Source organism: Megalobrama amblycephala, linkage group LG21 (assembly GCF_018812025.1).
Source record: "Megalobrama amblycephala isolate DHTTF-2021 linkage group LG21, ASM1881202v1, whole genome shotgun sequence".
Taxonomy (NCBI): Eukaryota; Metazoa; Chordata; class Actinopteri; order Cypriniformes; family Xenocyprididae; genus Megalobrama; species Megalobrama amblycephala.
Window position 1 is genome coordinate 20,884,623 of NC_063064.1, and position 25,652 is coordinate 20,910,274.

Genomic DNA, 25,652 nt, shown 5'->3' on the forward strand with positions numbered 1-25,652 from the left:
CCTAAATACAGTGCAGTGAAGTCCATGTGGACGGTTTGGAGATAAGATGGAGGGATAGAAGTATATCTAAAATATTTATTCTGCTATAATATAATATAATATAATATAATATAATATAATATAATATAATATAATATAATATAATATAATATAATATAATATAATATAATATAATATAATATAATATAATATAATATATGACTTATATTCTTTCAAAACTGGCCAACCAAAAATTTGTTAACTTATTCCATTTTTCTGTACTTGTTTTCTCTATTTCATAATATAATTTAATTCAATTTGGCTTTGATCAGCAATCCCAGTGGCTTGAACACGGGTCAATGACATGACGTGCATATTTTTGTGTCCAAGTGCATTATTTCCTTTTAAAATAATTTGATAAATTCATGACATACTGTATATCATTTTATTTTTATAAAACCTATTTAGTTTGAATTCCTTTTTAGTACATACAAATAACACATTTTATTTTATGTTTTGTTATCTTAAACCCCCAAAATGTCATGTGGTGCAACTCTCTCTGAACAAATGAACAGACTAAGAAAACTACTTATAATTTTTTTTTTTTATAAATATCAGTAGTTTTAAAGCTGTTGAGATAATTGAAAAAAATATTTGGTTGTACCGCCTGACATAAAAAGTCAAAAAATGAATTTAAACACTTTGAAATGTTATTTAACAACTGAAACTTGTTTAAACATATTGTTCATCTTTTCAGTTTTGAAAAGATTTTTTAAAAAACACCTTTTTTTGATGCTTTATTTGTCATTGACCCATTCACTATTGTAAATATAATTAAATTATATACTACTCGGTAATGTGCACTTGTGCTTTATTTGGAAGATTTCTGAAAGATTTAATCTCTTACCATTCTGTTAATGGCCTCACGAGTTGGTGGGTCATCAGTCTTTTTCAGCACGCTCTTGAGCAGCAGTGGGTATTTAGTGAGTCTTTGATGAGGCTTCACTAACATGTCTGTCAGCTTCAGCCGGTTACACTGTTTATGAGTTTCAGCCCACTACAGGATGGAAAAGTTTATTGAAAAAGTCTCATTTGGTGAACAATCATAAACATATACTCAAAGCACAAGCAGACCATGAGGGAATCACTGAGTCATAATGAGGGTGCTGTTACAATACAGGTTATTATGTTAAGGACCTCTCATATTTCTCTCTCATATACAATGAACCGTCAGACAAAATCCTTTAAAAGGTTAACGTGTCTGACTGAAGAGCAACCGGATGTGGATGGTAATAATTACTCACAGTTACGTATATCCTGAAGAGCTCATTGTCTTTCAGTAAAGTGCGCATGTACTCCATACAGCCTTCTTCCTCCATGCAGTAACGGATGTAGGGCTTGAATCTGAAACCAAACTGCATTAAAAAAAATTAAATCAGGTCAGTGAAATGTACAAATGTAGGGGTACTTTTGACAACTTTAAGTCTTACAAAAAATGAAAGTGAAAATACTAGCGTCTGCTGTGTGAGATAGTGTGCACACTCACAGTACTGAAGCCCTGATGTAGTTCAGTGGGGTTGAGCACGGTTTTATTCTGTCTGGCTTTTTCTAGTGTCGGCAACATGACCTCAGACCACAGGGATGTATGCAGTTGCACAATGTCCTGAATGTTACTGAAGAGACGCACAGGTTCGACTTCAGTTAGTAAACCGCTCTCCTGGAGGTTCAGCAGGCCGCATAGGAACAGCTGGCGAAAGAGGAAGAGATTGTGATTATACTGTATTAGAAAGTCATATAAAAGTACCATAAATGCTAGAGTCAAAATGAGCACTATCGTAAATTCCTCTCATGGAAACTTGTTGAAAACCATGAGACCTATTTCAATGGCATCATCACATATTTACACGTATTATACAAGGACAATGATTATGTACTGAAGTTAAACATCAGCAGGTTCTTACATCGGTAATGACGTGCAATTTCTTGATGTAGCCCGACTCCGTCTGCAGCAGTTCCCATATGGCCTCTTGCTGATGGCACTGACGTCTGGTTAAAATCTACAAGAAAAAAATAAAATAAAACCAACCCAATTAAAAATATATATAATGTTATGTTACAAAAGATTTCTATTTCAAATAAATGCTGTTCTTTTAAACCTTCTATTCATCAAATAATCTAGAAAAAAATATCTAACAGCACAACTGTTTTCAACACTGATAATAAGGAATGTTCGTTGAGCACCAAATTAGAATGTTAGAATGACTTCTGATGTATGAATATTGTATAGTTTAAACATGGTCATGACAAAACATTGGCTCTGTGTCTCATTTTGTGAATATCTCTTTCATGGTAATGATAATGTGTAGCAAAAATAAATAACTAAATAATGGATTTCATAGGAAGTTGGGTCATTGGTAGTATATATTGTTCTTAGCTTGGGAGCTGAAGTGTCTGCAGAATGAAAAGACAACTGATCTAAATGATACTAGGTAGAGAATGTAGTGTTTGCTTAATAATTATAAAATTATGAGTTCTGTTTTGTTACTTTAGTAACTCTTACAAAACCGATCACGACAAAAGCAATAAAACATTCATCTCCATGACACTGCAAAGACCTAACACAAAAACGTCAATGGAAAAGCTGAAGTTATAAAACCATTCATAACGGATTACGATTTATCACTGTCAGATGACGCTGATCCAGAATTTATTATGGGTTATAACATCATAATGGCTCTACATAAAAATTCTAAATGGGTAGGGGAGTGTGTTTACCTCAGGATTCTCCAGAAGTTGCTTCCAGCTCTCTTCTAGCTCCAAGTTGGGCTCCTCTTCCCATGAGTCTCTGTGGAACGAGAGCTGCGGAGGCATCTTGGGTAATCCAAACATAGTGTATGAGTATAGCTTACTCTGCAGCTGTTCCACACGATCACATTCCTGAGAAGAGAAATTTAAATATTAAATAAAGTGGAGAGGAAATCAAAAATGAATCATTAAAAGTCCATACATTTTTGTTTAAATAAACTAAAAATAGAACACTAACAACAACAAAAAAATCTATCAATTTAAGTAAATTTAGACATCACATCATTATAATGTACAGTATGAAAAATGGATGATTAATGAAAAAGTATTAGGGTTTAGATTAACTTTTAGCATTAGATGAAGACAAAGGTAATCAAAAATAAAAAAAATCTAAATTAAATATTCAATATTAAGTTAACAGACAAATTAAATATTTAACATCACCTGATAACGATATGGTACTGATATATTGTGCATCCCAAGCATAACATCAGCTATTCAAAATAAGAAGAATTGGAAAATGATGTCTTTATTTTACCCCATATGAGTTATGTTTAAAATTAGACACAAAATGATTACTCATATTATATATTAACACTATGGTGTATTGTTTGCAGCCTGGAGTAAATCTCAAGACACATTTAATGATCTCATAGGCCATGGTCACCTCTAAGCAGGCATTGTTGTCCATACCGGACCAACGTCAAGCTATTATATGTGATTTTTACAAGAGTCACAGAGAGGAAGAGGTCTCTGCCTGAGCTTTGACCCCAAGTTTACACTCCAGGGTGTCAACCAACCTAAATCTCTAGGGCATGCTAACAGAAACGCACCAAAGGTCCCTGCACGTGAGGGAAAACTGAGTGTGGACTTATAGGAAAAGTCTACTTGTACATTTTCCTGTTTTTGGTCCACTGTTAAGTGGAGCAATACTTGGACAAATTGATATCTCTTCCTTAGTGGTTACACACTCGCTCAAGTGTGAAATGCAAAAAGCTTGCCAAGAATATCTAAGTGCTTGTTTTGCATATGAGAAAGTGCCTTGCACATGTAAATCAACGCTTGGATGCTCACAGATGCTGACCTTCCCAAGAGAGCCATTTCCTGAGTTGGAACTGAAGAGGCCGCTGAAACGGCTGGCGGCGCGGTTCCTCCAGCGGTCTGTACCCGTTATAGATCCAGGAAGAGAACCGCTCAATTGGGATAAAGAGTCTTGATTGGGGACGCTGGCCTCACCCAGAAACTCCGGCATGTTCTTTCGCCGCCGCGCTTGACCCTGTCCAGACAAAAAAAGACAGAGATAGAAAAAAAAAAAAAAAAGAGGTAATGAAAAAAAGGGTAAGTAAACACAGACCAATGTTTCAACTGAGGCAGGTCCTGGACCCCCCATAAGTGTTAAAGAGCAAAAAACAAAGAAGAAATAAAAGAAGAAAAATTAGGGGGAAAATAAAAAATAAATAATAATAATAATAATAATAATAATAATAATAATAATAATAATAATAATAATATATATACATATACAGTCAAACCAAAATTTATTCAGACACCTTGAACATTTCATTAATTAATTTTCATTTGATTTCATTCATTAATTTTCATTGAATAATAATTTCATTATTATTCACTATAGTATATGACAAGATCTCAGAGTTAAACTGTGTCAGAAAAAAATAATCTTAAAGCTGCAGTCCATAATTTTGCCTCTTTGTCGCCATCTCTGTTTGAAACCTGCAATTGCAGTTATTTGCGGAATTATTATCTTTACGTGGTTTGTGTCTCGACATGACTCAGTGCGGATTAATCTAATGTTTGCTGTCAATCACCACATCGGTGTGGATACTGTACTTCATAATCACAGATTGTAGTCTTGGAAGTATGACCAAAGTAAGAATTTTCACTGGAGAATGTCTGTAAGTAACATGTCTGCCACTTTTGTTCTGACTAACTAAGGGAAAAAAAGCATTACAGTAAATCGTGCTGCCAATGGTGATTAAATCTAACGACTGCTTAGCTCATATCATGTCAAACCATGCAAATTATTATTATTGTTATACTTTGTTTTCAAATTGTTAAAGTTAGCAACATCAGCATTGCGTGACTGTGTATTACTGTGTATGTACTGTAGATCCTGTAGATTTAAATTTCTGTACAGTCTAATCTCTAACGTTAATGTCATACCATACAATCCGCCATCAAAATTATAACTTAATTATTGCAGCTGCTGTGAGAAAAGGCTATAAATGATCTGCCTTACATGGAATATAGCCTATTAGCTGGGACTCGTTTATATACAGTATATACAGACGTGACACAATGACGCAAAGACGAATGGCGACATGCTCGAATTTCCCGTGGAAACCCACCAGTACCACCCGAATTATAATACATTATTACAAGCTCACCGTTGTGAATCGGGCTGAGGTAAGGAGATAGTTTTGAACACTGGCTGGTTATGTACATGCTCAAAAATTGATTTTGGACAATTTTTAACCAAAAAAGTTACAGACAGCAGCTTTAAGCAAAACGTGATCAGGTCAAAGTGTCTGAATAATGTTTGGTTCCAAATTTTTATCAATTTTATTAGTAGTCCACTGTATGAAGAATTTTTGGGTATAATATGTCTTTATTTTGCTATCCTCACTTACATAAATTAACTATAGTGTCCTGCACCCACTAGTAAAAATCTACCAAAAATATCAAAAATGTCTGAAAAACTTTTGGTTTGACTGTATAATTGAATATTAAATTTGACTAATAATATAAAAAAAAACAACAACAACAACATTAGCAGCAACAAAACGACAAAAAAAAAAATAATAATAATATTTAATATAATTATTTTTTTATTAATTCTATAATTAAAATATTAAATAATTAATATAATTAATAATTAAATAAATATAATTAATTCAATTAGATTTTTTTTTGATTGTAATTGTAAAACAACTCAAATTATTGCCATTTATTTTATATTATTTACACACTTTAAGTGCTTAATTTATCTCCGATACAAATTAACCTCTGATCACTTTCTGAAAAAAAAAAAAAAAAAAAAAACGGACAGAAATGTTGCATATTAAACTATTTTCTCCATTTATTTTTTTTAGTTTTGCTTTTACTTTTAGAACAGCAAACTAAGCATATACAAGCTAAATTGACCAACAACGGTCACATTGTCACAATATTCACAGAGGAAATGCGTCTGTCATATAAACTTTGACAAGAAGTCAAAGCAGCAAACTTTGTAAAGTCGTTGGGCTAAACTGTGGAATGTAAAGTGCCAGAAGCAGCCTGGCTCTGACAGGTAAGGAAGTGCAAACAAAACACTCAGGACATTTACACATAAACAAAGACAGGCCTGTTCTCAGCCCATCTCTGTACATTCAGGGACATCTTTCATCTGAAGATGGGACAGCACATGTGCGTCAAGAAAGAAAAAAAAACTCCGTTGACCTTAGGGAGCATATTCAGCTGTCAACAGGTGAAAAGGCCATTTGGGTTTTGCCAACATTCTCCGCACAGAAAGGTTGACGCATTAGAGACTTGACTGACAAGAATTAGTGAACCCTGTGACCCGAGCGAGCGAGAGGAACCCTTCGGCAACAACAGGAAAAGAGGCAAGGCATGTCTCGGAAAACAGGGGAAAGGCTTTTCCCTGTTCACGACAATGGAAAGAAATGAAGAATGCATGAGTGTAGTGGTGAAAGCCACTCAATGTCCCTCGGGGCTCATTACTTGGACATTGTGTTCTGATGATGCCTTTCTTTTCAGTGGAAAACACAATTACAATGGGTTAAAAACAAACCTGGCATTTTTCGTCAGAGGAAGATCTTGAAGATCTTCAGGCCAATTCATTCGTCAATGTTCTGAGACAATGCCAATGTTTCTAAGCGGACAGAATGTTCTGTGCCCAAGATGGTCCTCATGATGAAGACAAAAGCCAATTTGTTGCTTCCCCAGATCGATAAACATTTCTAGATCGATTCAACATGTCCATAGCTTTTTGCTCTGATCAGAGAAATTCACTCACCAGATTTATGAACAGCACTGATCAATCAATGCTCCCCTACTTGCTACATTTGACAGACCATCCTGGTTGCAGAAAACTAATTAAAGTCATCCTTCAAAGATGACAAGCTGACATTGTCTTGGTCTATGTCCATCCGGAGAACCTGTTTGACTCATTTGTTTGGCTAGTTTCTCTCTGAGGACACAAAGTCAACACTGCACCCAGACAGCATGTGATGATGTTATATTTCCGAGAGTTATCACAGAGACCTGTGTATATGCTTAACCATGCCAAAAAAAGTAGATTTTGGCTTATTCACTAATAAAAAAAATCCCTTTTAAAAGAAGCCAATATGCGTGATGAACCCATTCTATTGGTTATATTTATGAAGAGATGCGAGCGCTGCAGGCAACATTTTTTCCCCATTATTTCAGTCTTTGAACATTCATATTTGATTACAAAAAGGGTTATTTGTACCATGCAGATAAAGCCAGTGTCAAACACAGAAGTCAAGCGATAAGCAGCTCACCGTAGATGTCAGAGGCATTTCCAAGGCAGTCCACAGCATTGCACGGCATCAAAAGAGAGCCAGGCCCATGCTGCGCCCAGATTGAATCTCCCGCAACCTGCTTCCCTCCTGCACCCTCACAAAAGCTACATTGATGTCAAAGGGACCAGTGCATTTAAATCCACTTCTACAGGCTCGTTGGCTTGCGAGTATACGTGCGTGCGAGTGAACCTGAAGGAGGCTGAGAGGACTGAACGGTAGAACGCTGCATTGCTGAGGAGGGCTGGCCGGGTGTCATAGTAACTGCAGAATCCTGCCCTCCTATTGTGTGAACAGGAAGAGAGGGGAAAGGAGCAGGGGAGGAGGAGCTCCTTCTGCTACCTCAGCTACCTCAAACAACTGATCCTAGCAGCGGCTCGCTTTAAAATCAACAGCTCTGAAAGAACGACATGAGCTGACTGCAAAACAACGTTTATTGCACATCTGCTGTGAATGCAGGCGGCGAAAGGGAATATTGATGCTGGGCAACGTACGAGTCAAGTCAAGTCAAGTCAAATGTATTTATTTGGCAATTTCACAATACACATTGTTTCAAAGTAGTTTTACATAAAATCATGATGTTAATGTTTATAATATCTTAAAGGGTTAGTTCACCCAAAAAATGAAAACTATGTCATTAATTACTCACCCTCATGTCAGACCCCCCATAGACAGCTCCATAATTACCACTTTCAAGACCTAGAAAGGTAGTCGTTTAAATAGTCCATGTGACTACAGTGGTTCAACCTTAATTTTATGAAGCGACGAGAATACTTTTTGTATTTATTTATTTATTTATTTAGAGCACAAAAAAGTATTTTTGCCACTTCATAAAATTAAGGTTGAACCACTTTAGTCACATGGACTATTTTAATGATGTCTTTACTACCTTTCTGGGCCTTGAAAGTGGTAATTGCATTGCTTTCTATGGGGGGTCAGAAAGCTCTCGGATTTCATCAAAAATATCTTAATTTGTGTTCCGAAGATGAACGAAGGTCTTACGGGTTTGGAACGACATGAGGGTGATTAATTAACGACAGAAATTTCATTTTTGGGTGAACTAGCCCTTTAATATTTTCATGTCTTACGGTCGCATTTATCAGATTAGAAACTGAGTGATAATATAGTTTACATTTTACAACAATACAAGCAAACAAGCAGTTGAGATATGCTATATAGTATATTGCCCTGCTCATGTATAGTGTATGTATGCAGATAAAGTTCGACATGCATACTTTATATAAAGAGCTGGGCGATAATATAGTTACATTTTGCGCCAAAATAAAATAAATCAGGCAGTATATATTGCTATACATGTATGCATGTAAATAAAGTAATGGATGTACTATATAACCAAATTTTAATATATCACTGATATTAGGGCTGGGCGATATATCGCATGCGATTGTCACGCGCATTTCGTCAGTAAAGCCGGTTCCCTGATTACCGCGAAATCGCCATCACCTGCTTTCAAATGGAGCGCCATTTAATAGACAGAACCGTAGATCACTGACAAGCTGCGCAATATCGCGTTCGTTATCGCAGATGAATCGCCTTCGATAATGAACGCGATATTGCGTAGCTTGTCAGTGAACTACGGCTCTGTCTATTAAATGCCGCTCCATTTGAAAGCAGGTGATGGCGATTTCGCGGTAATCAGGGAACCGGCTTTACTGAAGAAATGCGCGTGACAATCGCATGCGATATATCGCCCAGCCCTAACTGATATATAGATATACTGATATATAGATAATTAGTTTACATTTCACTGTATGGACAAAAACATTTGAAACATCCTTCAAAATATCTTTTTTGGTGTTCCACAAAATAGAAAAGTCATACAGGTTTGAAACGACATGATGGGTGAGTAAATGACCACAAAATTTTTATTTTTTGAGTGAACTGTCCCTTTAAGCGTAGAGGATGGTCGATACATGTTAAATATGCACTGTGAATATAAACACATTTGGGGTCCTGTCTTCTGAGGCACAACACACAATTCTTCACTTTGTGACAAATCTAAAGGTGACTTAAGTGACTGTGACTAATTAAGTGCTTACACAATTTGCATAACGGCCTAATTTGCATTTTGCAGCGAGTCTCTCTGTCTAAAACCAACATTAAGATCAGGTAAAAGAAAGCAAGATGGGAAAACCTCTGCTGAGCTCTCTGTCATCCTGTTAAACCTTATTAGGATACATTTGCTGAGGGAGATATTAATATTATTTAGTGCTTTTTATATATAAATATTTTGTTTTTGAAGAAAAACTAGCTGGCCATGTTGTTTTCAACATGTAAGCACTTTTGTTCATGCAATATTGCTTGCAGAACATCCACAATGTACCTCCTTCAATAAATAAGTTCGAGGTGGTGAAGATCAGGCACATTTTACACGTACAGAAATAAAGAAACATTTAGGCCAGCAAAAGCATTAAACATTCTAGGTGCTTCTGTACATAGTTACACATTTACCCAGATTTCCCCAGTAAGTAACACGCCTCTAATCATATGATACTGCATAAAGATAACAAGAAAGATAGTTTAAGTTTCAGTTTCCCACTAAAGATTAGGACCTAATGACGATAAAGGGAATTACAACATAAAAATGATATATTTCATATTAGTCATAAATCACACAAAAATTAAAAAATGTTGCCTGATATATCGAGGGGGAAAACAAAATATAATAGAACTGCCTGCAAGTGATAGGTTGGTTTTAAATTTTACATGCATTATAAAATGTTAAATAGCTATACTTTATATAGCTATAAAACACAGATTTATCCTTTATAGTTATATAAAAAAAAATCTTAAATTTAGATTTATATTTCAATTTATTTCAGAGCTTTTTCTGCCTGACATTTATGAATTTACTTACTATATAATATAATATAATATAATATAATATAATATAATATAATATAATATAATATAATATAATATAATATAATATAATATAATATAATATAATATAATATAATATAATATAATATAATATAATAAAGTGATTTAAAACTAGTTAAATTTAGATGTTGCCACATTAAGCATATTAATATATTTTTTTATGTTACCTGATATTTTTTTTACAGAGAAAATATACAGCAATCTTCTTCTGAACCAGACGATTTGAGACGGATATTATTATTTATATGTTATTTGAGACGCCTGCATAATGCAGCATTACCTTGATCCCTTGTTTAGTATCTTCCGGTGGATTCGTGGGGCTGTTAGGAAGGGTTGGTGTAGCCACAGGCTTGGGGCTCGGAGGTGGTGCATCCCCAGCTTCGAAGCGCTGCACGCGGGCGGCCACCAACCCTGTAGTATGAGGCCTGTGGGCATGAATCCGGGGAAGCTCATTCAGAGGACTGTAGTGGATCAGCATTCCACCTGGAACCTCTGGGAATGTTGACATGCTGGGCACATTCCATGTCCTCTGACGGAAATTCAACATTTCCACGCTGGCACGGGTTTCTTAACCATGCAAAAGGATGTAAGACGTAAAGCTCCAGATGGAGCAGTTCCAGCAGATCCGGTATAAAAGATACCTTGAAAATGATTTCGTCCTCTTCAAATTTTCTGAAGTTTTAAGTTATGGTTGAAGAAAAGAAACATAATGGATGATGGCTGTATTCAAATCCACCTCAAAAGTCCATCAAAATGAAACCAAACTTCTTCTTTTCCTTCTCTATCTTCCTGTGTTGTTCCACATGCGTTTCTCTTTGTTTGTGTGTTAGTCTTCTGAGCTAACCTTTGACCTTGTGCCAATGCTGAACCTCTTCCTGGTCGCTCTGTTCCACTTTGTGCCGTCTTTCACTGTCATGACACACACGACTGCCTTTCCAGATGGCACTAACAGGCTGTAGGGCACTATCTTATCATTTCTCTATGGCTTGACAATCACTTTTATGGCTAGTTATGTAAACCTGTCTGGCTAGGACACAGCACACATCTGACCTCAGTACAGTAAAAGCAACCTTGCAGTACAGAAACATAATCGCTTCATTATATCTTTAGAGTAAACAGCACCTGTCATTCTTAGTTACAAATCACTCTGAGCTGATCCAGGATCAGTGTGTATGAGGACCGAAGGAGTACCAGACTTTCTTAAAAAAAAAAAAAAATTACGGTAAGTATCAATGGATTTTTTATGTCTTTCAAGTGAAAAATAAGAGGTGGTAGTAAAAAAGAAGCCAATCTTTCATTTTCCTTTAGGGACATCCTGGGTAAAATCAGTTAACCTTGTGCTCCACTGAACTGCTGATGAAGAAGAACTTTTGGACAGTCACATGGAAATAAAATCTCATGAGCTTTGAACTTTGCTCCTGTTTGATACAGTATGCAAATGCTCCATGGGAAATGGGAGGTGGGTGAATTCAGCATAGGCCTAAAAACACACTCGAAATTTCATACGTGCTACATTAAAAGGATGTGTTTACTTTATTGGGAAGGTTTCTTGTTTGATTTTAAGCTTGAATACTCAGGCTGGCACATGCTGCTGGAAGTCGAGTCATTTGGCAGCGTGATCAGGATTTCCGAGACACATCCCTGTATTTAAACAAACTCAACCATAAGGTGTCTCTGATATGATCCTAAAAAAGGGTGGCTTGTTTAGAAACCTTGTGGTCTATAACCGAGAGTTAAACTGGGAAAAAAGTACAGGTAGCAACACAAGCTTGATCCAAAACAATAATTCAGTCATTCACAGGATTTGCGGTAAGTGCTTAAAAAAAAAAAAAAACACTGACTTTTGAAAAAACATTTATCGTAATTATATGTCGCAATTTTGTTTGCACAATGGGTGGAATTGACGGGATTCAGATGATAAAAATCATATACTGTACACTGAAAGGTAACTGGAAGTGATAGAAATGCTAGAATGAATGTTAGAGAAAGTGGAGACTGGGGCTAGTTGTCACACTTTTTACTCTGATGAATATTTACTCAAGGTTAGCTCTTTTTTTTTTTTTTTAAGTATTTTTCTGTATAGGCACATACCATTCAAAAGTTTGGGGTAAAACATTTTTTTAAAGAAATAATTTATTCAGCAAGGATGCCTTAAATTGATCAAAAGTGACAGCAAAGACTTTTACACTATAGCAAAAAATTATGTCTTAAATACATACTGTTCTTTAGAACTTTCTATTCATCAAAGATAACTTACACAAGAATAAATTACATTTTAAAATATATTAAAATAAAAAAGTAATTTTAATTTGTAATAATATTTCACAATATTACTGTTTTTACTGTATTTTTGATCAAGTAAATGCAGCCTTGACGAGTGAAAGAGACTTCACACATTAAAAATCCCACATTATTTAATTTCCTTAAAGACTTGACTACAAAAAAAAAAAAAAAAAAAAGTTCAAAATTTTACACTTTCATCGTTAATGCCCAGGAAACAAGATACACTCATGTGACAACTAGCCCCGGTCTCCCCTATACAGAGGGAGTGACCTACCAGGCTGACTAGCAGGTCCGCCGCCTCTCGGCGTCCCAGAGAGCCATGCTCTGTTCGGTCAGAAGAGGAAATATGTGTGCTGGCGGACCTCATGATAGGCAGACTAAGAGAACGTGGGTCTTTCACACACCTCTCCACCCTCAGCTCCTCTCCAGGTCGAGCTGCACACATAATAAAGTTCTTTCATAGAATTATGATTGACTTATTATTATAATTGATTATTTAATTCCTTTGTAAGTAAAACTGCTCTTTGGATTATTCTCAAATCATAATGAAATTCTAGAGAACGTGAATGTAAACGTAAAATGCAAGAGTTCTATGACCATTTCAACAGCAAAAGTCAAACTCATATAGTATATTTTCATCATGCCATCACAGAAACATCTAAATCATAACACGTCCTTACATTTTCCTGAGAAAATGACCTTCTCTGATAAGATGCTACATTGAGAACCACCTCTCCAGCTCACCAAATCATTTATTACAACTTAAAAAAAAATCTCTATTTCTACATTAAGAAAATGAGTGAAAAGAGATACTGTAATACTTACAGGAGTTCTTATATGAGTAATTCTGTTTTGAATTTGATTACTAGCCAAAAGACAGTCCTGTATATATATACAAAGATAGAGTGTTGAATAAAGATAACAATATTATGAAAGATAAGAGACATCCTATATCCTGTGCCTTTAAATTGTTGCCATCCGGTCGACGGTACTGTGTATGAAAAACAGGTTGAAATTTTCTTTTATCCCCCAAGCAATTACATTTTTTAATTCTATTTCTTCTGATATCAATTGATTAGCCGGCTGGTCTGGACAAATCTTATTTATTAAATTAGTTAATTGAATTATGTATTGATATTTTGTATGCCAGTTGTGACTCTTATTATGTCTGTGTGAGCTCGCTGCAACCTTACTTTCCCTAAGGGGATAAATAAACTAAAAATTAAACAGAACCGAAACTATCTATTGATTTCACAGTATAGTGCTTGGAAGTACTATAAGCAGAGCATTACCTCGTACTCTGAGGTAGTGGCCACCGAAGCGGTAGGCTTCAAATCCCAGTGAAAGTGGGGTATTGGACTGATCTAGGAACAGGTTGACACATGACAGCTCGATGCCTTTTCTTTCAAACACGGCTCCCAGGACTTCTCTGAAACACAAAGCTAAAATGTCAGCTATACATGATTTTAAATGCATTTATTTGTTCATTGCACCACCTAGGGGTTCAAACACAAAATCACCTTAAGGTTTTCTTCTTCACAGCTGGGACAATCTCCATGCTGACGTCAATATTTAGGTCAAACTTCAGAGTGAAGCACTCTTTGCTAGGATCCTACAGGAGTGAAGAATGTTCAATCAGCTTGGGATTTAGGAAAACCGTTATTGCAAATACAAAGTATGATTAAATCTTCAGACAAAGAAAGGTCAAGAGCACGGACTCAGAGGTACATCAAGTTCCAAAGTCTTGCCAGCAAAATTAAATCATTTGTTTGAGAAAGAAAAATGGCACACAGACTTAATAAATATCAGGGGCCGTATTCACAAAACATCTTAAGGCTAAAAGTAGCTCCTAACTTACAGATTTAAGAGAAACTCTTAAAAATAATGGGCGTGTCAGTCCTAAATTTAGGACTCCTAAATTTTCTCTCTATGTCTCTAAGTCCTAATCAAGCTAAAGACACTGTACACCATTGAGGCAATAGCGATAAAGCTGGGTGCTGCACCTTTTCTTCATAAATGCAATACATATTTTGATTTATGGAATACAATGAAATGCCAAAAATAAATCTTCAAATAACGTACCATTACCTGTGGCAGTTTAATATATATATATATATATATATATATATATATATATATATATATATATATATATATTATATAAAAGCTTATTTGGCGTGCTGTCCAAGGGGATTGAGGGCTCCAATCTTGGAATTTGTTTGGAATTTATTTTGCCCAAACTCCAAGCTTGGAATTTATTTAGCCCAAACCCAGAGTTCGCCCCGTATCCCAGCCGAGAGTGAGGAGCGGGTTGGTGGTGGGATGCAGAAAACTGTCGAGGTAAGGCGAGTCGGCTCTCGTCTGTGTATATATACCTCCACTCGAGCCGATTAGATAGACTGTTTGAACGCGCTCCTCCAAAACTTTGTTTATAAAGCATCATTTGTCACTTGAATTCTGCAATCTCTCGAGATGTAAGAGTCGGACAATTAAAGGTGCCCTAGAACTTTTTTTTAAAAGATGTAATATAAGTCTAAGGTGTCCCCTGAATGTGTCTGACGTTTCAGCTCAAAATACCCCATAGATTTTTTTAAATTCATTTTTTTAACTGCCTATTTTAGGGCATCATTATAAATGAGCCGATTCAGGGCTGCTGGCCCTTTAATTGCTCGTGCTCTCCACCCACGGAGCTCGCGCTTGCCTTAAGCAACATAAAAAAAAAAAAAGTTCAAACAGCTAATATAACCCTCAAAATGGATCTTTACAAAGTGTTCGTCATGCAGCATGTCTAATCGCGTAAGTACAGTGTTTATTTGAATGTTTACATTTGGTTATGAATGAGTTTGATAGTGCTCCGTGGCTAAAGCTAACATTACACATTGTTGGAGAGTTTTATAGAGAATGAAGTTGTGTTTATGAATTATACAGACCGCAAGTGTTTAAAAATGAAAATAGCGACGGCTCTTGTCTCCGTGAATACAGTAATAAACGATGGTAACTTTAACCACATTTAACAGTACATTAGCAACATGCTAACAAAACATTTAGAAAGACAATTTACAAATATCACTAAAAATATCATGTTATCATGAATCATGTCAGTTATTATTGCTCCATCTGCCATTTTTCGCTGTTGTTATTGCTTGCTTACCTAGTCTGATGATTCAGCTGTGCTGCTCCAGACGTTAACTGGCTGCCCTTGTCTAATGCCTTTTATAATGTTGGAAACGTGGGCTGGCATATGCAAATATTGGGGCCGTACACCCCGACTGTTACGTAACAGTCTGTGTTATGTTGAGATTCGCCTGTTCTTCGGAGGTCTTTTAAACAAATGAGATTTATATAAGAAGGAGGAAACAATGGAGTTTGAGACTCACTGTATGTCATTTCCATGTACTGAACTGAACTTGTTATTTAACTATGCCAAGGTAAATTCAATTTTTGAATCAAGGGCACCTTTAACCGAACATATATTAGTTTTATTTGTAACACTTAGCCTACATTTCAAAACCTTTATTTCAATATGGCAACATTTTTATTCAAAAAAAAAAAAAAAACTTTCTTTGAATATGGCAACATTTGTATTTTAAAACCTTTATTTGAATATGGAAACATGATATCTCATTCTACAATATCCCTATGATTAAATCGCTGACAGAGACTTCCCCCCCATCAGCCAATCACTGTGGGCATAGTTAGTAAGTGTGTTGACATCATCCATAGCAACGAGGTCAACCCCGCCCTTACTCTTAGCTTAAGACTTTTCTCTACTCCTTAGTAAAAGTTTGTCTCAGCAGCTTTGTGAATAGGTTTTAAGAGAAATCTCTTAGCTAAGAACTTTTACTGCCATTTAGGAGAACTCTTAGTGGTAAGATAAAATGTTTTGTGAATACGGCCCCAGAACTCTAATTCTTCTCTTACATCTGTGTGTCGGCGTCTGGTCTTCTTTTTAACCAGTTTCATTCCTCCACTCCTGCGATCCCTTAGAAGCACAAAAAAAAACCAAAAAAAACAATGAATAATTGAACTTGCAATGAATGCATGTTTGTGTGTAGCATTTTATCACAAAAAATCCACACATAATTCAGTTTACCAGGCACTATTGTTGTCATTCATTTCAGCACAGCACACTTTTATGTAAATTAGGTTGCACCTTGTTCAAAAAGTCAGCGTAATGTGCTTAGCACAACAACGCACTACTGCCATCCACAGAAAGCAGGTGGCAAAAGAAAATTTTCTATTGATTCCATATTCTATTGATTATAGTAGCAGTAAAGCATCAAATGGTGGTCAAATGTTGGAGAAGGCAAAGTATGGCAGATTGAGGTATGCTCCACAATTTCACTCTCAGAACTGAATTGCAAATTTACAAACTGTAGTGTGCAAATTGGTCAGTGGTTCTTTTTATTTACAGTAGCTAGGAGTGCTAATATTTTAAAATAATTACATAAAATAATTATAAACAATTAAATTCCATAATTCCAATAAAAGAATGTTCTCCATGGTCTTCATCATAATTACTTCTTTATTTTGTGATTACAGGATTATTTTACATACATTCATTATAAAATATTTTAATGTCTTTAAATAATTGTATTAATTTCTATGACTTTTCCAGGTCTAGAAATCACACTTGTATACTGCCTCATGCAGTATAACCAGCCCTGGTTCTTAAATAACATTTTTGGATGTGTTTGTATGTTACCTGATTTGCATCTTTGCTTCAGTGACTTATAAACTATTTCAGTAGTTCTAATTCATTCTTAGTGAAATCTCCCCATGTACGTAACGACCAGAAATTAGATGTGTCGTAAGTTAAAGCTATTTAGTCTCTCAAATCGAATTAATTGCGTAATTCAATTGTTTTGGGAAGCCTGTCAAAAACACAGTTTGTACTCATTCATTTATAATGCTGCCAACTCAAGAGTTCAGATTTACGCTCTTCGTTCCATTTTTCCATTTACTTAAGCAATTTGATCATCAAAAGGAAAAGATAATCCCATCCCAGATGTTCTCCAGTGGATGACGCCACTGGAAAGTACACAGGCTTCCTCTTTCATTATAACAAATGCAAGCCTGTGCCCATAATGGATGTAAGAATCAAAGGACAAATGTGAAAAAGAACTGACCCTAGGTCAGCGTATCCATCCTCTCCATCCTCCATGTCAGAGGGGGGACCGGTGCGAGGTGGACAGGAACGAGTGGACACGTTCCGGGCCAGGATGGAACCTGTGGGCAAGAGGAAGTAAGGCCACTCTAACATCCTGCCAGAAGCTGGTAATTATAATTAACCATAAGTGTCATCCTTGTCTTGAACAGCTGACATCCATTTTCATTTTTCATCTGAATTCAATTTGCTGAAACAAGTGATTGGTTGAAAAAGACAACAGATAGAGAGAGAGCTCTACCTTGTGGCTGCAGGTCAAACCGTGGGTGCCTGTCAAAGAGCATGCCGTCACGGGCGACGGGATGACAGTTTGAGTCACATGACTCACAGAGGTGCAGTGGGCTGCCGTCTCTAAGATTCTGACACGACGGGTGGTGACAAACCTGAGGCATAAATCATAAATCAATAATGTCAAATTTGAAAAACACAGCAGTGTGAAATCCAAATGTGTGTGCATCAGTTGGTTTTGGCAGTATGACCAAAACCCAATTTTCATCCAATTTAATGTTGATGGGTGTTTCTTCAACTATGGGCGCTTCTGGCCCTGGGGACTTAAAATAAACCTTGTTAAAGTAATTTTCACACTCTCACTTGCTTATTTCATTTGTCCTCTTACAATTTCCAACAGTGTATATCCATACACCATAGGAGAATTCTGTAATTTAATCTTTTTTTTCTGAAAGTCAAGAACATTTCCAGCACAGTGCAATTGTTACCACATCTCAAATTATGTTTTGTGTTTATAGCATTTTGTGGTGTAAATGACAGTGATGGAAACTACATTTTATGCATCTTACGCAAGTACATAAATAAAGAGTTTTCACAATTGTTGCATAATTTGAAATAAATAATAATATATTCTGCATAATTCAGATATATTTAGCATAATTTGAAATAAATCGCACAATACGTTCAGTTCACAGGTGATATTTACTGTTTTTTATTTTCATACAATATATGCCTCATAATCCACCTTATGCATCCTCTGACACTTTAGTACTCGAACATTTGATTACATTTTATTAGTGGCAAAATTGTTCATCATGCAGTGGAAATAGCGCCACAACGAACAGCAGACGAAATTGGCATAAAAATGTATAGAAATCATTTTCACATAATAAATGTTCAAATGGTCACTATTTGGTGTTGTACCTATAGATAGACATTTGAACAGCTCACAAATTAATGTATTGTGTTTTGTGATGTTGCTAGCCAGACGTCTAATTTTACTAAACTGGAAAAATAAAAATCCTCCTACTCATCAAAACCTTCTTAGAGACGTAATGCAATATTTACAATTGGAAAAAATTAAATATTCTTTAAGGAAGAAAGAACAAACATTTTACTCAATTTGGCAACCTTTTATTAATTATTATAACAAGTAAATTTGGACGGCCCTCCTATTGCCTGATTTGATATATTTTTACTTAATACTTCAAGTATGTGCAGGATTTTTGTTTTGTTTTTTTGTGGGTTTTTTTTAGTTTTTTTTTTTTACTTTTGTTTTCTGTTTACATTCATACATATACAAATTGTACATATGTAAGTGATTTGTATAAAACTGTTGGAAAATGGTAATAAAAATAACTGAGAAAAAAAAATAAATGTTCAAATGGTTGATGCTTATTTCACGTTGTTTATGCATATATGGGTCTTTTATACGTTTTATATTATTTAAAACACACAATGTGTTCCATTGTCTCATTTTTGTCTTTGTACTGGAAGCTCCATTGTGTACAGCTCTTTCTGACTCTGATATTTTAGATTATCAAGGGTTTTAAAATGCAATAATCTGCATTTTTATGATTTCCATAGTTTAATATGGGTCTAACTAAGACATATGAAAGACATTTGACATTAAGACATTTGGTCTGAGGCTTTTGAAAAGTAAAAAATAAACGACGACAGGATGGTATAATATTTCCATAACTTTAATGTGACCTTCAACACAAACAAAAAGAAAAAGTTGCAATCTGTAAATCTGAATAAAAATCAACCCTTGGGACATAAAAAGTTCAAGAAACACCCTGCTGTGCTATTACGAAACATTATGTTACCACAAGGCTCAACCTACCGTACCATGAATTAGCATTAGCATTCTTACCAAAGTCTATTTCAGAGACAAGTTCTATAAGACCAACAGCAACAGGAAATAATGTGTGGAAAGATAGAAAAAGAAAGGGGGATTAAGACCTCCTGGTTGTGTGCTTCCTTCTATTGTTCTCTTGATATGACTGAACAGAAGCAGCACACACTCAGACAGAAAGACATGCAAAAAACTGAGCCGTCATATGAAAAGCAGTGATTTTTCTCCACCTTGGCTACTTCTTATACTTGTTCAGGATCAAATGAAAACCACTCAAAATATATATAATCAAGCACACATACTCAAGCTAAACCTTCTGAAGGTGCCAAAACAAATGCTGAGGTACTGACAAAGCACCTGAGCACTTTCTGAGAGAAAACCACAAGAAGTGAGTAAGCAAGACAGAGGGCATGTGCCAGCGAACCCCAACAACAATGGGAGACAAGTAACAGGAAAATGGGAAGATTGTAGAGGTTACATAATCGCAAAAAAAAAAAAAAAAAAAAAAAAAAAACACAGATTGAAAAATAATCGTTCTGACTGAAAATGTGGTGATCTACATTCATGATCGATACATTACCAATAGAGATTCCAGCTGTGAATAAATAAAGCCAGATTGCTGCTAAATAAGGTTGAGAGCAAGTACTGCCAAGCCAAACTGTTACTTTATCCTACCTGGAACTTTTTTTTTTTTTTTCTATTTTCCCTTTGTCTTTTTTATTTGAAATGCCTTTGCAATGAGTTACAGTATAAGGAAAAAATCTTTTGAAAGCCAGGAGAAGAACTGAAAAGCTGAAACAATGCCTTTTCTTCTCTTTTTTTTAACTTGTCATATTTATTTCATAGCTAAAAAATTAAATTCGAAGTACACAAAAATTATATTAATTTTAAGTAAAAAAAACCCCAAAACAATCCAGCAGCCATTGCTGCATCTTCATGTGCGATATTAAATCTCCCAGACGCGTCACTGCTAATAATCATTTCTGTGGTGTCAAAACTGAATTTCAGCAGCCATTACAGTCAGTGTCACATGATCCTTCAGAAATCATTATATTATGCCAATTTGGTGCTCAAGAAACATTACTTATTATTATCAATGTTGAAAACAGTTGTGCTGCTTAATATTTTCGCGGAAACCACGATACATTTTTTAGGATTCTTTGATGAACAAAGCTAAAAAGAACAGCATTTATTTGAAATAGAAATTTGTTAAACATTATAAATGTCAGGTTTGATCAATTTAATGCATCCTTGAGTAAATAAAACACATATTACTTTAAGAAACATTTACTAAAAAGCAAACACTAACATCTTTCATTAACATCTTTTTGTAAGGATCTTAAGCGATCATTCTGCAGTAAGTCAAATGGCACAGTAAGGTTTACGAAGGCCTTGTGGGCGCAAAATCCAACTTTAGTTTTGCTCCACATGACCTCAAGAGAATCTAGAGCCATGTTAATAAAATCAGCTTGTGATTGTCTTGTGCAATCGTTTACAAAGGCCCTGGAGAGGACTGGGGGGAAAAAAAGTCCATTATCGTTCTCTCCTCGCAGTTATCATGAACTGAGCAGACCTCAAACAATCTCACACTAGTGCACGCCCACATTTAAAGGTCATTGTAGAGATTTTTTACACAAGAAAAATGATTAAAATGACCACAAAGTGCAATATCTAACAAGCACTACAGCAGGACACTGTGACTCAGAACAAAAAGCCATTGAAGGAAAGCACACGGCAAGACTTTAGTTACCACACTTAGATAACTAGGAGAGAGAACACTAACTCTGTCATCAATTTGACTATGCCTCATTTCTCGGAGATCTTTCACACATCTGTGTTAAAAACCGCAGCTCAGAGATGCAGAGACTTCACGCCGCTCAGAGACTTTTTAATAACAACCACAAAACCTCAGCTGCCGCCGTGAAATAACATACAATAATGCATTCATGACACACACCTGATGCTGGTGTCACACGCATGTGTGTGTGTACGTCTGCGAGCGCCTGCCTGTCTCTCTCCCCCCTGAAGTGACAGCTTCTCCGCGGTCCGTAAGAATGGCAGAGAACAACGTAGAGTCTCGGAACAACTCAATCCTTTGAGAGCCCAACGCCCCCCTTTCTTGCTCTCCCTCTCTCCCCTCTTCCACTTCCCCTGCTTCCTTCCTTTCTTACTGGCTGCTTCTGAACAGCCTGTGTGTGTGGTGATATAGGTGATTCAGATAAAGCAGCTGTGTGTACTGACTGGATCTAAATGTGGGTGTGAAAGAGTTGCGGTTTTCCAGCCACACCCGCTCCCACTGATTTTGCCGTGCACAAACACAGTTGTCCAACCACCCATACAAAAAACAAACACACAAAGCTCTGTCTCATTGCATATTCTCATTCCCTGTTCTCATTTTTAGTTCTGTCATTAATCATCTACAGTGATCAGATGACATGTACCTTCGAAAAGCAGCCATTTAGACAAATGCATGCATGTATGATATTAGTGTCAAGCCAATATATCAGCACTGCAGTTTTAAAATCGTATGTTCGTCTGGTAGCTTTAAGGCAAATCAGTCCATGTTGGTGACAAACATACAAGTACAGTTCCTGCCACATGGGAAAGACAGTAATCTGTCAGGATCACCAGCTAATTAGCATGTGCATTCTAGAGTGTGCATTCTAATTAAAAACTGTTCAGAATTTTAAGTGGCTTTATAATATTAGGGGTGTAACGGTTAGGGATCGACCGATATGCATTTTTCAGGGCCGATGCCGATACCGATTATTACAGATCAAGGAGACCGATAACCGATATTTTGAACCGATATGTGTCTAGTGTAAAAAATGAAAATTAATGTCAAAATTAAGAATAAAAAGGCAATAAAAAAATAATTATTGACAATTTACGTTATTAGCATAGGGTTATTAGTCAAATGAGAGAGCGCGGCCGCGGAGATAACTAAATCAGTAATAGGGAGCTCGCGTCGCGTCAGGGCGTCAGAGCTCGCGCTTGATGCCCTTTCAGCTCTTCAAAATTGCATAATGGTAATTCTGAATCTGTATGATAAATTATTTTGCAATCATGTTAGAATAAAGCAATATTTCTCCAAATATGCGCAATTTTTTTGACTAAGAGCCCTAACGGAACGGACGCTGTTCAGTGAAGCTATGTGAACAACACAAAAAAAAAAACCGCAGCAGACGTGAGTGAATTCATTCATGTTGATAATCTATTCACAATATAACGTTAAGTTGGCCGAATGGTGAGAGAAGTAGGTTTTAGTTTCACTATCTCAGCACTGATGTGATGATCCGTTAAAGCATGACGGACATTGACCGGGAATTCACAGTATAATAACTGAACGGGGCTTGTCATCATAAATCGATTATATTTAGGTGTTTTGCAACTTCAGTGTAGTGATTTATTGCAACTTCAGGAACGTTTACTGCATTCTTACCTTCGAGAGATAACTTATTGATGTGTGATGATGATCACTGAAGCAGCTCCTGTGCTTTCGGTGTGAGAGCGGAACATTTTCCAGCCGCGCCAGCCGTATTGATTGGCCAGGCTCGAGACTCCCAACAAATCAGACGGACGATGGGCGGGGCTTAGTCTAGGCCACAGAGCGGTGCGCTCTGACTGAGGTGGCTGGATCAGTGCCAGATCGCGCATTTCAAAATAAAATGGTTTTATCGGCAAATCGGTTTTGAAAATGGCCGATGCCGATAACAATAAAAATGCTTAATATCGGCGCCGATAATCGGCCACGCCGATAATCGGTCGACCCCTAGTAACGATATATGTATTTGTTCCGAACCGTCACGGTACGGATGTCACGATTTGGTGCATTATGTTAGATGATGAATACAGTCAGATCCACACTCCAATACAGAAGGCGGCGTGCGTGGTAATGCAATGCTGTTTGCTAACTGGCACAACAGGAAAAAGCAAAGAAGAAGAAGAACAGACGATCTATGCACAGATATGTTTATGTGTAATCTCTCAATCAGTGTTTTAACTGCAGAAAGACAAATAAAAAACAGCTTGAGAATAATATCTTACAAAGCATTACATTTACCTCAGGCAAGCCATTTAGTGTCAACAGCATGTTAGTTCAGTAGAGAATTGAACTCTAAAGGGAAGCATTTCACTAAATATATGCAGAATATTAACTTATATATTTATTATATGTACTTTACCTGTTAGTAATATTTAATGTGTTTAAATAAATCTGTCATGAAAACAAGTTATGACAGTAACTGTTTAAATTATTATATTTCAAGAATGAATTGAAGAAAAATAATTGAAAAATAATTTTCTAATTAGATTTAGAAGTTAATGCAAAACCTGCCTTATGTGCAAGCTGAAACAAGTGATTGTTTTTTTAGTTTTCTTTGTGAATTTAATAATTTGGGCTCTGTTGTTAATATTATAGTAATGTGCAAGAAAGGGCTCCCTGTATATAGTTTACAGCATTATCTGAGATAGATGTTGTATCCTTAAGAAAATGTTAATTATAATTGAATTTATTTAAAGAGAGAGACAATGTGTACAATAAACTACAGTTTTATAAAAAAAGAATGAAAAAAGATACATATTAAATAGACATACATAAATCCCATAGTAGATCTAGGCAGGTGGAGGGATTCAGAGGAACTCTCGGACTAGCTTACATCAAACACTAAACCAAATTTAAATGTTGAGCAAGCGATCTCATTGGCTGCAGGATTAGCAGAGGCCAATCAGCTTCTGTTCAGTAATGATGCGATTGTGTGAAATGATGTGAAATATTAATAACTGACATTAAAGAGTTAGTTCACCCAAAAATAAAAATTCTGTCATTAATAACTCACCCTCATGTCGTTACAAACCCATAAGACATTAGTTTATCTTCAAATTATGCTTTTTTTGTGCAAACAAAGCACTCACATCGCTTTATAAAACTGAGGTTAAACCAATTTCATATGCGTTCCAAAGATGAACGAATGTCTTTGGTTTGGAACAACATGAGGTAAGTAATTATTGACAAATAAATATCCCTTTAACACGTTACATAGCATATACTTGAAAGAATTTTTATGCGTAAGGCATTAAATGGATCAAAAGTAACAGTAAACACATTTATAATGATACAAAAAAATTTCAAAAATTGTTTCAAACAATTTCTCTTTTCTATCTACACCAACCAGAGCATGTGAGCGGAACGGTGGGACTCTCTGCTCAATATTCCGCAATATGCCAGTGCGCTCCATTACCAACTGTCTCCTGCCATCATCAACTTCAGACCTTTCCCAGAGTACTCCCATGTAAGGGGCTGGGTCATGTGGTGTCAGGATATCCTACATAAAAACAGTCTTTGAAGCCTGCGGCGGAGCTTACTTCTACCAAATCCAGAATATTACAGTATCAAAACCCCCTTTCTTTTACTCTCTCCATCCTTCCTCTCTTTCTTTGTCTGTGCTTTATATAGCAGGCTGATGTAAGGCCTAATAATGACTTAGTTCATAAAATATTGTGCCTTAAAGTCACAATAACCTTATGATAAAACAACAATAAAAACATACTGAACTCAAAGATCTCTTATAATTTGCTATTAATGACCTCAGAAAAAAAACAAGACTAAACTAAACAGCAAAGGATGTGACAGGTCAGGTAAAGCACGCCCCAGAGATGACACACTCTCAGAAACAGACAGACGTGTCATCATTTCCAACAGTTAAACGTCACTCTTGTATCCATTTCCTGTTTTTACTCAACTGAATCCACAACAACTTCCTGTGGCCACGACTCTCGGCCTTCCCTTATGAGGACTGGGATGCGTAAGAGGACTACAAGTGTGAGCTCACTGTTTGTCTTTCAGTTTATGATGGGAAGCACTCAAGCA

General features: G+C 36.0%; 1 protein-coding gene across 8 annotated transcripts in view; it reads right to left on the reverse strand.

The window, feature by feature from the left end:
• Window positions 1-25,652, reverse strand: part of plekhg5a (pleckstrin homology domain containing, family G (with RhoGef domain) member 5a) — a 45,681-nt gene that overhangs the window by 7,004 nt on the left and 13,025 nt on the right. For 6 of the 8 annotated variants that reach the window (XM_048171741.1, XM_048171742.1, XM_048171740.1 and 3 more), the window contains 12 exons: window positions 17,939-18,080; window positions 17,660-17,759; window positions 16,452-16,512; window positions 14,051-14,142; window positions 13,823-13,959; window positions 12,805-12,965; window positions 3,869-4,060; window positions 2,755-2,916; window positions 1,941-2,036; window positions 1,526-1,726; window positions 1,284-1,394; window positions 887-1,036 (listed from right to left, as the gene is read on the reverse strand). In XM_048171741.1, coding sequence (XP_048027698.1) covers window positions 887-1,036; window positions 1,284-1,394; window positions 1,526-1,726; window positions 1,941-2,036; window positions 2,755-2,916; window positions 3,869-4,060; window positions 12,805-12,965; window positions 13,823-13,959; window positions 14,051-14,142; window positions 16,452-16,512; window positions 17,660-17,759; window positions 17,939-18,080 — 1,605 coding nt within the window. Of the gene's footprint in view, window positions 1-886; window positions 1,037-1,283; window positions 1,395-1,525; window positions 1,727-1,940; window positions 2,037-2,754; window positions 2,917-3,868; window positions 4,061-12,804; window positions 12,966-13,822; window positions 13,960-14,050; window positions 14,143-16,451; window positions 16,513-17,659; window positions 17,760-17,938; window positions 18,081-21,740; window positions 21,956-23,225; window positions 23,314-25,652 lie in introns of those variants that run through there. The other 2 variants (XM_048171746.1, XM_048171743.1) reach the window with 2 other exon arrangements.